Genomic DNA, 12,332 nt, shown 5'->3' with positions numbered 1-12,332 from the left:
TTTAAACCTCAGCTGTGCCTAGGTGGGCTCTGAGATCTGTGATTTCATTCCCCAGAATTTTGTGACAGAGCTTTGTGGTATCTCACTCCACCGTCAAGGTTGTTCCAAAGCTAAATAAAGCCCAAGTGTGGAAATGCTAGCTCATATATAGCAATATATGAGAAAGAACAGCAGAGTCTGAGTCAAAACCAGTGCTCTGGGTTTGATGCTATTTCTTGCAGGCTTACTTTCTGACATTAAATAAAGACTAAAGCTTAGTTAGGAAAAGTGCAGCTGGGACCAGCACAGTGGCATAACAAGCTAATCCTCTGCCTGCCAGCACCAGCATTCCATATAGGCATGGGTTCCTGACTCACTGCTCCACTTATAAATCAAGCTCTCTACTTGGGAAAGCATAGAGGATAGCTTAAGTCCCTGGGCTCCTGTGATCATGAGAGAGACCAGGAAGAAGCTCCTGGCTCCTAGCTGTAGACCATCTCAGCTCTGGCCAGTTACAGCCATTTGCGGAGTAAACCAAAACAATGAAAGACCTCACTCTTTGTCTCTCCTCTCTTTATATAAAACCTGCGTTCAAATAAAAGAAATCTTTTTTTTTTTTTTTTTTTTTTAGCGAGCCAAACAAAAACAGCACTAATACTTGTTAAGAGAAGTGTTATTTTCCTGACACTGTTAGAAATGCTTTTTCTCTAACATAATCCTAGGGAAAACTCTCTAAAGTCGATATCATTTCTTAAAGAATGGCTTCTATGCAAAATAGCCTGCAAGGCCAAGCCACAGTCTCTGCACACATCAACCCAGTAAACAGGATTTGGTCCATGACCACAGGCCTCCTGTTTTTGCATCCTGTCAACTCAGGACCCACCTGGAGAATGTCTTACACCAACCGGGTGAGACACTGTGCTCCACGCAACTCATCTGCAGATTCCCCCCGCAAACATGACACAGTCAGAGTAAGCATGAAACCTTTTCATTATGGTGAAAAAAAAAAGTACTTCTCAGGACAGCTGAGCAAACAATGAAGCTATTTAAGACTCACATATTCAAGAGCATTGTTCACAGATAGAGACTGCACTCAATTCTTTTGGACCAAAAAGTGGGAGTGTTTTTGAAGCATCGTTTTGAGGACCCTGGGAAAGGACACGAGCCAATGTAATTATGTCATCTGTGTTTGCTAACTGGCATTTATTGAAGAAGAAATTGAGAGGGTTAGGAGCCTTATCTTATTAAATGACTAAATTTCCAAGGGATTGATCCTTGTTTCTTGAGAAAGCATTCCTAGATTGCAAAAAAATCTTAAAAGTTGAGGAAAGGGGCCCGGCGCGGTGGCGTAGTGGTTAAGGTCCTCACTTTGCACGCCCGGGATCCCATACGGGCGCCGGTTCTAATCCCGGTGGCCCCTCTTCCCATCCAGCTGCCTGCCTGTGGCCTGGGAAAGCAGTCGAGGACGGCCCAAGGCTTTGGGACCCTGCACCCGCGTGGGAGACCCGGAAGAGGCTCCTGGCTTTGGACCGGCATAGCATGGGCCGTTGTGGTCACTTGGGGAGTGAATCATCGGACGGAAGATCTTCCTCTCTGTCTCTCCTCTCTGTATATCCGCCTTTCCAATAAAAATAAAATAAATCTTAAAAAAAAAAGTTGAGGAAAGGTTTCCAATTCAGAATGCAAATAAACTATTTGCAATAGAATAAAATCTCTAAAGCTCCACCAAAAAAAAAAAAAAAATAGGAATGGGGTGCTTATAAAGTCAGGAAGGAGTCTATCTGAGGTTTAGTCAAGTGAAGTAAATTTTTAGGTATTCTTGCTATACATGATGTGACATCCATTGAAACATTATTCAGCCATTAAACAGCATGAAATGGTTACATTTCTGACAATGCAATGAACCCAGATGATATTCTAATAAGCCAGCACAGAAAGGCCTGATTTAACACTTGATCACATCCATATGTAAAACCTAAACCACTGCAGGCAGGCATTTGGTACAGCGGTTAGTACACTCCTTTTGAGGCCCACAAGTTGCACACTGCAGTGACTAGGTTCAAGTCCAATGTCTACATCCGACACAGCTTCCTACTAGAGCACACACCTGGAGGGAGCACGTGATGGCTCCAGTACCTGGGTTTTTGTAACCCACATGGGAGACCCTGGCTAAGCTCTAAATGCATGCCTTTGTCCTAGCCCAGCGCTGGCTATTTCTGGCATTTGGAGAATGAAGCAGCATATGGAAGACCCCTGCTATGTTTCAAATCAACTGAAAGTGGTTACAAGAGGCCGAGGAGAGTAAAGGGTGCTGGGAAGTAAGAACAGTTGGGCAATGAGTATAATATTATATTAGAAGAGAAGGTTTCTAGCATCCTATGGCTCATCAAGGTAAATACAATTAACAATAATGCATTGACTATCTCCAGGTAGTTAAAGGATTTTTAATTAACAACAATAAAGACATGACAGAAGTTTAAGATGACAGTCATGCTAATTATCGTGAGTTGATCACTATTCAAGGTACATAAGAACAAAAATTTATCTCATACTACAAAAGCATATACAAATATTATGCATCAACAAAAATTATATATACATCATCTTGGTCATTGAAATGTGTTCTCACTACCCTGCGTACCTCTGTTTTCTCACCAGGCACAAACAATGCTACTGACTCACTACACCAAGCTGTGAAAATACAACCTGTTTATTTTTGTGAAAGCTACTTCTTAAAGTATTGCTACTCTGTTTTAACTTTAGGAATCCGAGTTTAAATTTAAAGCTTATTCCACACTGTGAGCATAAACAAACCATATAAAAAGTGCTAATGCAGGTGGCAGGGTGCATATGAACTGATTGTGACTACTGATTCTTGGGCAAGTCCTCTGGATTGTTTCTTTTCTTCACCTAGAGAAATACATTCACCAGGATTTGCTCTCCCTAATCAAAAGGCAAAGCCTCCCCTACAGTTAGAAAGATCTGGGTGTTCAAGAGTCATAGTTCGTTCTTTCCTCACGGACTCAGCAATGCAGTCTGTGGCCCCACCTTTTCCCTGCCCCTCGCAGTTCATCAGGAAGGCTGACAGACTCAGACTCCAGGGGTGCTGGCAACCACGCTTCCTTGAATGATTTCCTGTTCTTCTCCCCTTGAGGAATTTTTAAAAATCCATTATTTCACATTCTTAGAAAATGAAAGATGAACATTTCTGAAACAGTCTGAAACCCAATAGCCAATCAATGGTTCATTAGGAAAAGCATTACAATAGCGAGGTTATTCTGGAGGATATTACAAAGCTTCTTGCAATTTACACATTCACAGATGCAACAGTTCACCCTTCTGTTTAAAGGTTTCAAAATTCTACATATTAGTAACAATTAACAGAGAATATATAAAAATAATGGCTTTTTCGTTTTAACAAGTGACAGATAATGATGAGGAACTAAATACAGAGTATATACAAGTGTCTCTAATACTTAAACCTTGTCAAAACAAAAATTCTGATTCAGTAGGTCTGGAAAGCTCTATACTGAAAAATACATTGTGGATTCCAAGGCGCTAGTCCCCAGAGTAGTACTAGTTCCTGAGTAGCACTGGTGTGTGTTATATAAAGTCAGTATTCAGAAAGCACATAGAGGTTACACTAAGATTATTTTTATATAGTTGATGCTTAGGAAAATGTACACATATATGTATGGATACCCATAAAAATAGAATATATAAAAGCCATACAACACAGAAAAGAGTAAAAGAAATTTGGGGTCATGGAGAATTTTCTGTTCTGTTATTGAAATTTGTTTTCTTCACAAAATAATATTCATATGTTCTACAATGAATGAACTTTTTCATTTAATAGAAATCTTTCCCTATCTATTTTTTTTTTCCTGAAAGTGTTGTGCCGGTTTTTGAAACCCCCAGATAATCATCAAGTCTGAAGTCGGTGCTGAGGCAAAAAGGTGGTTTATTCAGGTTAGCCTAGGTAACCCAGCGACCTCCCGCAGCCCAGCATGGCTGAGCGGGGGAGGGGCAGCCGCAGCCGAGGCTGCAAGGATCCACAAGGAGGACAAAAGAAGCGCGAGCCAGAAGAGCGAGGGAAGAGCCCAAGCCCCCCAGTTCTTATACATTTCAGGCTATTAATTGTACAGTCATGACTTAGCAGGCTTCTATTGGTGGGTTTGAAACAAGCAACTTTCAGCTATTGGGCTGTGAATCTTATCAAATACCAGGTACTTCCTTCCTGAGGAGTGGTCTGCCTACGTGACCTGCCAGGTGTCCTGCCGGGTGCCACGTAGGCTATCAGGCCTGAGGTTCACACAGCCCCCAGCCAAGCCATTAAGGCAGAATCACAAAAGGCAGAAAACGCCTAGGTTCTTCAAAAGCAAACAGTCAGGATGAATTTTAGCATTAAGGAATGTTAACATCCAACATCCAACAGCAAGTCAAATGGATTTCAAAGGTAATAAAGCTTGAGAACAAAGTTTTAAAAGAGGTGAACACTTGACTGACCCAAAAGTTATGCAACTCAGGGTCATTCAAGTTATTTCTTTTGGGGTCGTTCAATTCGCTGGGTAGGTGCTGCAATTCTTTGGTGTGGCTCATCCACATCACACACTTTTAGATGGTCATAATTTTCAGTGACCTAGCAGTAAGACCAAACAGCAAAAGCTTAGCCATTCTCCCTATTTGCTGGAACTGAAAATGTCCAAGATTCAGTCTGTATCCACTCCCAAGACATCCACGGCGGGGGGAGGATTCTTCATCTCTCACAGACAGGACTCTGCCTGGATCCAGAAAGCCTGTGAAGCAAATGCAACAGAATTGAAACTCACTAGGTTTTGTTTCCAGTGAGACACCTGTTTAAAGAACTCTATAAATCTGATGGTGGTGGCTATTAGAAAAGTTGACTAATCACTGCAAAAGTAACTTTTCACTGGAAACAAATGAAATTTATCATATTTAGATTAAAGGAGCTAAGCTTGAACAAATGAGTACTTTTTTTTTTTAACAGGAAGGAGACAAAATTAAACTTAAGGGTTCCCACTTTGTTGGGATTTAGAATCGGATTTAGAATCTCAGAAGGGAAACAGACTAACCTGACAAATCGTAAACAAAGTATTGAAAGCTGCTATCTGCCCAGAAGACCCAGCTGGCCTATCTACCCAGGCTCGGTAGAGCACAGAGCATCTCAGATTGTTGAGCCTCTGCCTAAGTTCTTCAACCGTGGTGCAAACTATTGTTAAGGAACTTAAAGAATTTAAGGAATGTATGCGCTGACCCATGGAGTGCTGGCAAACACTAAAACTAAACCTTTACTTTCAGGCTACAGAAAAGGGTCTTAGTAAGAACACTGATTTAGTTTTAACTTTATTTTTTGTGTTACTTACATTTTGCTCTCTGTTAGTTAATAAGACAAATCTTACATTGAAAAACGAACTAAACAACACAAAATCGTATTAATAATACAATAGATAACTTTGAATATTCATTATATTGCACACTTGCTTTAAGTATTTCCATTCAACTTAATGCTAGATATAACACTGTGAGATTGCTGTTCATTATTCTCATTTAACAAGGCCACGGAGAGATGTGGAGAAAAGGCACTTTGTCTAGTCTCATGGATAGATAGAGACACACCTGCTTTTGAAGCTAGTTTTAAATGCTAGAACTTACTTCCATTAAAAAAGTTAACTTGAAAGATGTTAGAGTTTAAGATCATTTCAAGACTTTTTTTTTAAAGTCTATATTCAGTGCTCAGTCACCTAAGGATGCGATTACTCAAGCAAATTAATAAATTCAGGTATAAAATGCGTTTGCTACAAAGGTTAACCTCATATAAAAACCCGGAGCAAGGTTCCTGGAAGAAAAAGGAATCCATTTTATGGTCCAATATTACCTTTGCCGCTTAACAAGCAGTTCTGAACACAGAGCTGTCAGGTGCTGGATTCCTCTCTCTGAGCGTGTCTGAGTCCTTCCGGAGGGTGAGCCTCCAGCCAAGTGGCATGGCAGGATTCAGGGGCTTCTGCTTTGGTTTCTTAACGAGAGGGATCCAGGAATGGGTTACTGCAAAATGGGAATCAACAGCATGCCTTCTCATTTCAAAGCTCCCGAATCTGCAGAGTTAAAAACAATTACTTTTTCTAGCCTTCATCAAATGGCCTAGGTCCCAGACCTTCCGGGTTTACAGAAGGTAGTTAAGCTCCCCCAAGCATTACTCTGCTCACAGTGATTCACGGTGTCTCAGCCGCCGTCTGCCTTCCCGGTGCGCCTGGCCAGCTTCCTCCAGGTTCTCTAATCTCCTCCGGGGATAGGCTGCTCTCGCAGGGGACATACAACTTTCCGCTGCTAAGACGCAGTAAGCACAGTCCGGGCTTGGGAAACGGACCCGGGGTTCCCAAGGACCGTCTCACTCCCTGCCGGTGCGGAAAGTGACCGCGGTCATGGAGCGCTCCTCAGTCTTGGTGGTCATTTGGCCCCTCGTCCACTCGGTCTGCAGCACTTCCTGCGTCTCATGATAATCCATGACCCGCACAAGCACAGACTTGGGGACGGCCTTGGGGGTCCGCGGTGGGAACCCGGGGACAGTGGCTATCCGCGGGCCAGAAGTCCTCTTTTCTCGAGGATACTGAGAAAGGCCGTCGGGGTCCCGGTGGTGGCCGTCTCCACCCAAGCGCGGAAGGTCCCCCCAAGCAGTCACCTCTTCCAGGCGAGGGTCGCCGTGAGCCCCCATCCACCTCTCTGGATGCATTAGAAACAGCACTTTCTCTCGGACCCAGGACTCGCAGTTCGAATTCTCTCCGGCCCTAGGGCCTGCAGACCGATCTCGAGGACCACGATCCCTGGTTCCCTTCGCCCCCGCCGCCACCGGCGTCGGTGCGCTGGGAGCCTGGGAAGCCGCGCGCCTCACCTCGTGCGGAAAGGACCCCGTGCGCCTGGGGGGCTTCGTGGGACTCGCTGCTTCACGAGGCGCCCAGGTTCTCATCCTGGCGGCGGGATCGGTCATCGGGGCTTTTTTCCGCCGGTCCATGCAGCAGGCTCCAGCTGAGCTCCGGCAGCACCTGGCCTTGGGTGTGGTCTCAGCGGCCCGGGACTCCCGGCCAGCGAGAGCAGGAGACCGGATCAGCCTCAGGCCAGCCTGGCGCCGAACCCCGCCCCCGCTGCTTGGGCTGCTTCCCAAGCCTCTTCTACCTCGCACCTCTCTGCCCCATCCCTCTCGGCCTGCCTGCTACACCTGTGTTCCTGTCCCGTCTCAGCGCCGTCCTGGTTTCCCACCCACAGTTAACATCCCTCGGAGGTCATGCGCAAAAGATTGCCTCATCCCACGCCTCCGCCTCCGAAGCAACAGAACAAAGTCTACTTTCTTTATGCGGATATTCCCCCAATATACGACCAAGGAAGTTTACAGCTGTTTTACATTCATCTGAGCTAAAGAAAATTCCCCTGTATAGGACGTTTCTGTCCTCCAGACCCTCTCCCATCGTGCGGCTGGAATTTCCCAGTGTAGAGCAGAGTGGAAAAGTTAAAGCTGTGGAAAAACAGCCTTTGGTTGGCTAATCTGTGTAGTGGGCAGCCTTGGCTTGGTTCTGGTTCTAATCAAAGTTTATCTCAGGGCGGAGCTTGCTGTTACTGGTTTGAAATAAGCCACAAAACAGAAGCAGAACAGGTAGAAATGAACTGCTAAATGAACTTAAAGATTTAAACATGTTAAAAGCTTGCACTTAAAAAAAAAATTAATAGCCCTTCTCTCTCTGCTTCTACTGTGTAGGGGTTAAGAATGTATATACATACAGGTGTCCCTGACTAAGCCATGGGAATGCGCTCACCCTCACGGTGATCCTTGCCTGCAGGAGAAAGCTAGCTGAGAACGTAAGAGAAGGTCAGGTTGTGATTTAAATCCTTTCCATCCTTGGGAGCAGGAGGTGGTTGGGAAAAAATGCCTTCTGCTTTCCTATCTCATTTAGGAAAACAACTGCAATGGTGGAAAATTTTGCCCATATCTGAAAGACCAGGAAATACAATGAGAGATTTTTGAAAAACAACCTTTCGTGTCTGTTATATGAACAACACATGGTGTAGGAGCAGTAAAAATAAATCCTGGTTGGTGCTGGCAATCTAGAGGTAAGCCTGGGTTAGCTGCTATTGGATAACCAAGTTTTTCGATGTTTGAGACAAGAATCGTTCTAAGTATTCTGTAACGTGTAACGCGACTGTTGCTAATGACAAAGAAAGTGCTATTTTTTGGTTTTTTTTTTTTTTTTTGCTTTTGTTTTGATAGTCTTGGGTCTTTTCAAGCACAAGAACCAAGTATTTACTTGGGATGGGACCCTGATAAGCAGGGGTTCTAGGAGTCTGATGCATTTAAATGTTTGCTCCAAAATGATCTCTAGTTTACCCTTCTATTTTAAACCTATGATCGTGTATTTCAATGAGCTACCCTATTCTGAAAGATCGTGTGTGTTCTTGTAGGTTTCAAGTAGGGCTTAAAATACAGATTTTTTTTCACTTGTCGTTTTTCCCCACTTAAGATTTATTTAACTGAAAGGCATAATGAGACATAGAAAGAGAGAGAGAGAGAAGAAGAAGAATCTTTTATCGCCTGCTCACTCAAAAGTGTGCTGCAGCCAGCCAGAGGTAGGCCAGCCAAAGCCAGGAGCCAGGGACTGCTGAGTGACAGGAACTCAGCACTTTGTTAAGGCAGCTAGGTAGATAGTATCTATGTGTTACGAGGGACCAGATAAAATGAGAAGAAAATTATTTTATGCGCAATGGGACAAAAAAACAAACCCTGGAAGCAGGACCCAGCCTCTTGTCTGTCTCACCAGGCCCAAGGTGTCCTGGCCTCTCTTATCAAAAGGAATTAATTGAATTGAGCAAGCAATACAGCTGGTCCAACAGGGTCAGACTCACTAGGCTTGGGAATCGTTTGATCGTGATAGGTAAGAACCTTGATGATCAGTATCATTTAGAGGAGTTTATTTAGGAGAATTTGAAATTCAAAACTCCCCAACCCCGACTTTCCAGAAGAGGGAGGAGGAGAGAAGAAATGTGCTGGGGTGGGGGGAAGGGTGGGGTGACATACTTGTGTCAATAAAACCCTCCAGTCTGAATGCAGACTGCATGCTCTCAGGTCTTTACTGAGCTGCTTGCCTGGCCTGTCACATGTAGCAACTTGTACCTCTTCAGTTTTTCTAATGAGTTGAAATCAATTTCTCATCTGCGTCTTTGTCAACCACATTCTTTGACATTGATGGAACAAACCCCTGTGGTTCAAACCGGCAGTTACAACTTGGGCCATCACCTGCTTCCTCCCAGGCACATTAATAGGAAACTTCATTAGAGGCACGGAGTAGCCAAGATCAAACCACACCCTCCAACATGGGACGTGGATGACCTCAGCGCTGACATCTCTCTGACATAACGCCTGCTCACAAAGCTCCTGCTTTCCAAACATCTGCAGAGATAAACTCCTGCCCTTCCTTGTCATCGCTTTCTTTTCTGTTTCAAAGGAACACTTCTTAAAGTAATAGTGAGAACACGATCCATTTTTTATGTGAGGGAATCCAATTTTTGCTTTTGTTTATGTTTTTGTTTAGTACTTGCTGGACTTGGTTTAGTAGGATTTCACATTTTTCAGTTATAAAGCGCACAATACCAGGCCCTCAAATGAAGTGGAAATACATATCAGGAGAGATCAAGTGGGATGGACAATCCAGATTAGTCCTTTGGCTACCAATAGGCTCAGGTGCCCTTGGCATTAAGAAATGCAATAATACAAGCAACTGATACAACATAGTAATGAAACTAATCAAAAAAATTACTAAAACTTTACCTTAAAAACTTAAGAAATGCACAGTAGAATGAAAATGCTTGAATTCCAATATATTGGCTATAGGTTGTGTTTCTATAACTGGTTCTAGAATTAATGTGACCCTGTAAGGATCCTTGTTGAACTGGCAGATTAGCTGTACATTGTGCTACTCGAACAACAGAATTTAAAATTCAGACATAGTTTTCTTTTTCAGCAAAGACTCGTGGGCCTAGTTACATACAGTAGATCAGTTGGAAGCAAATTTGTCCTAACAGTTTCTTTAGAGATAAATGAGACCGGCATGCTATGTCAGTCTATGCCCATTCACAAAGCAATTATCGACAGAAAAATAGTTATTGGTAGTTTTAACTGTGACTGGAGATCTTCAGTCCACTAGCACACTCGCCAAATGGCTGCAGTGCTGGAGCTGAGCCTGTCCAAAGTCAGGAGTTTCTTCTGGGATTTTTTTTTTTAAGATTTATTTATTTTTATTGGAAAGACAGATATATAGAGGAGGAGAGACAGAGAGGTAGATCTTCTGTCTGATGATTCACTCTCCAAGTGACTGCAGCGGCTACAGCTGAACCAATCTGAAGCCAGGAGCCTCTTCCAGGTCTCCCACGCGGGTGCGGGTTCCCAAAGCTTTGGGCTATCCTTGACTGCATTCCCAGGCCGCAAGCAAGGAACTGGATGGAAAGCAGGGCCACCGGGATTGAAACCAGCACCCATATGGGTTCCCAGCAAGTGCAAGGCTAGAACTTTAACCATTACACTATCGCGCCAGGCCTTCTTCTGGGCCCCTTACTTGGCTGCAAGGGCACAAAGATCGGCTATCCTCCACTGCTTGTCCAGGCCATTAGCAGGGAGCTGCATCAAACCTGGAGCAGCTTGGACCTGGCGCGGTGTAACTGTAACTTGGACCTGGCGCGGTGCCTAGCATCTGAAGTCCTCGCCTTGAAAGCGTCAGGATCCCATGTGGGTGCCGGTTCTAATCCCAGCAGCTCCACTTCCCATCCAGCTCCCTGCTCATGGCCTAGAAAAGAAGGTGAAGATGGCCCAAAGCCTTGGAACCCTGCACTAGTGTGAGAGACTTGGAAGAAGTTCCTGGCTCCTGGCTTTTGATTGGCGCAATACTGGCCATTGCGCTCACTTGGGGAGTGAATCATTGGACAGAAGATTTTCCTGTCTCTCCTCCTTTCTGTGTATCTGACTTTGCAATAAAAATAAAATTAATCTTAAAAACATGGAGCAGCTGGAACTCAAACCGATGCCCTTAGGGGATGCTGGCATTTCAGCCAGAGGCTTAGCTTATACTTTGCCAAGGAGCTGGCTAAGAGATTTTTTTTCTTTATAATGTTATCTGGCTTACTCTGAATAATTTTTCTGAGTTGGCCTATAGTAGAGCTTGAGGGATGAAAATCAAATAAATAAATAAGTAATAAATAAAAGTTAAAAAAAAGTATGCAGAAGATGCCTGAAGTGCTTGGTTTAAGACCCACTGAATTATGGTATCTTTAAGTCTATAGCACTAAATAAAGAAATACTTAAAATAAAAAGTATATTAGAAAATTAAAAGTAAGGACACTCAATGAAGAGAAGACAGCTAGTGTTATTGAGAAAAACTTTTTGGAAAAAGTAGAATTCTACTTACATTGGTTTAGGTACTTGGAAGATACAAAAACCAACTTCTACAACCTAAACTATCTTTCCAAGTTCATGACATTCTCACTAACCACGTATGTGTTTTTAGATAGGGTCCATAGGAGATATTTAAAGTTGAATGAAGCCATGAGTATATTGCTTTAATTCAAAGGATTATGACATTATATTTTTACATTTTTTATTATGACAGTATTAAAAGAAGTGAGAAGGTGTCCGTGTGTAAGCTGGGAGGAGAGAAGCTCCTCCATTCACACATTCTCAGCTCCGAATTCCATTCTCCAAAGCTATAAGAAAATAAACTCCAGCTGTTTAAGTCAGCCTCTAGATGAGATGTTGTATGGTAGCCTGGGCTACCCATTGGAACTCTAACTGGGGAAAAACAGATTTTATCATAAGGAAGTTAGCAGTGCAAATATTTGTTGGCTTTACAATGGTTAGAAATCCAATCTGTGATAAAGGGGACTAGGGGTATCAGAGCAATGTAACCATGCATTCCAACTTCAATACTTATTGTTGAGGCACTTCCTTGGAAATCACGATGACTCCAAGTGAGTCTAGTGTCATGGTGCAGTGGGTTAAGCCATGGTTTGAAAGGTCAGCATACAATGTGGACAACCAAGAAGGACTTTGCGGTTCCTGGTTTTGACCTGGCCCAGTCCCTGATATTACAGCTCTTTATGAAGCAAACCAGTATATGGGAGTATGGTAGCAGCTCATATTATTAAATAAATAAAAAAAAAATAATGGGGGTCAGTGCAATAGCCTAGTGGTTGAATCCTCATCATATATGCACTGGAATCCCATATGAGTGCCAGTTCATTTCCTGACTGCTCCATGTTCCACCCAGCTCCCTGCTTGTGGCCTGAGAAAGGCAGTGGAGGGT

General features: G+C 43.4%; 1 protein-coding gene across 1 annotated transcript; it reads right to left on the bottom strand.

Moving 5' to 3' along the window:
• Nucleotides 1-6,385: 6,385 nt before the first annotated feature.
• On the bottom strand, nucleotides 6,386-6,982 carry CUNH6orf141 (chromosome unknown C6orf141 homolog). The gene has a single exon (XM_040982999.1). The coding sequence runs from the start codon at nucleotides 6,980-6,982 to the stop codon at nucleotides 6,386-6,388; it is 597 nt and encodes a 198-aa protein (XP_040838933.1).
• Between the last annotated feature and the right edge of the window lie 5,350 nt (nucleotides 6,983-12,332).

Source organism: Ochotona curzoniae, unplaced genomic scaffold (assembly GCF_017591425.1).
Source record: "Ochotona curzoniae isolate NIBS_2020 unplaced genomic scaffold, NIBS_Ocur_1.0 contig_3819, whole genome shotgun sequence".
Taxonomy (NCBI): Eukaryota; Metazoa; Chordata; class Mammalia; order Lagomorpha; family Ochotonidae; genus Ochotona; species Ochotona curzoniae.
Note: the sequence above shows the minus strand (reverse complement) of the source record. Positions and strands in the feature narration are given on the sequence as shown.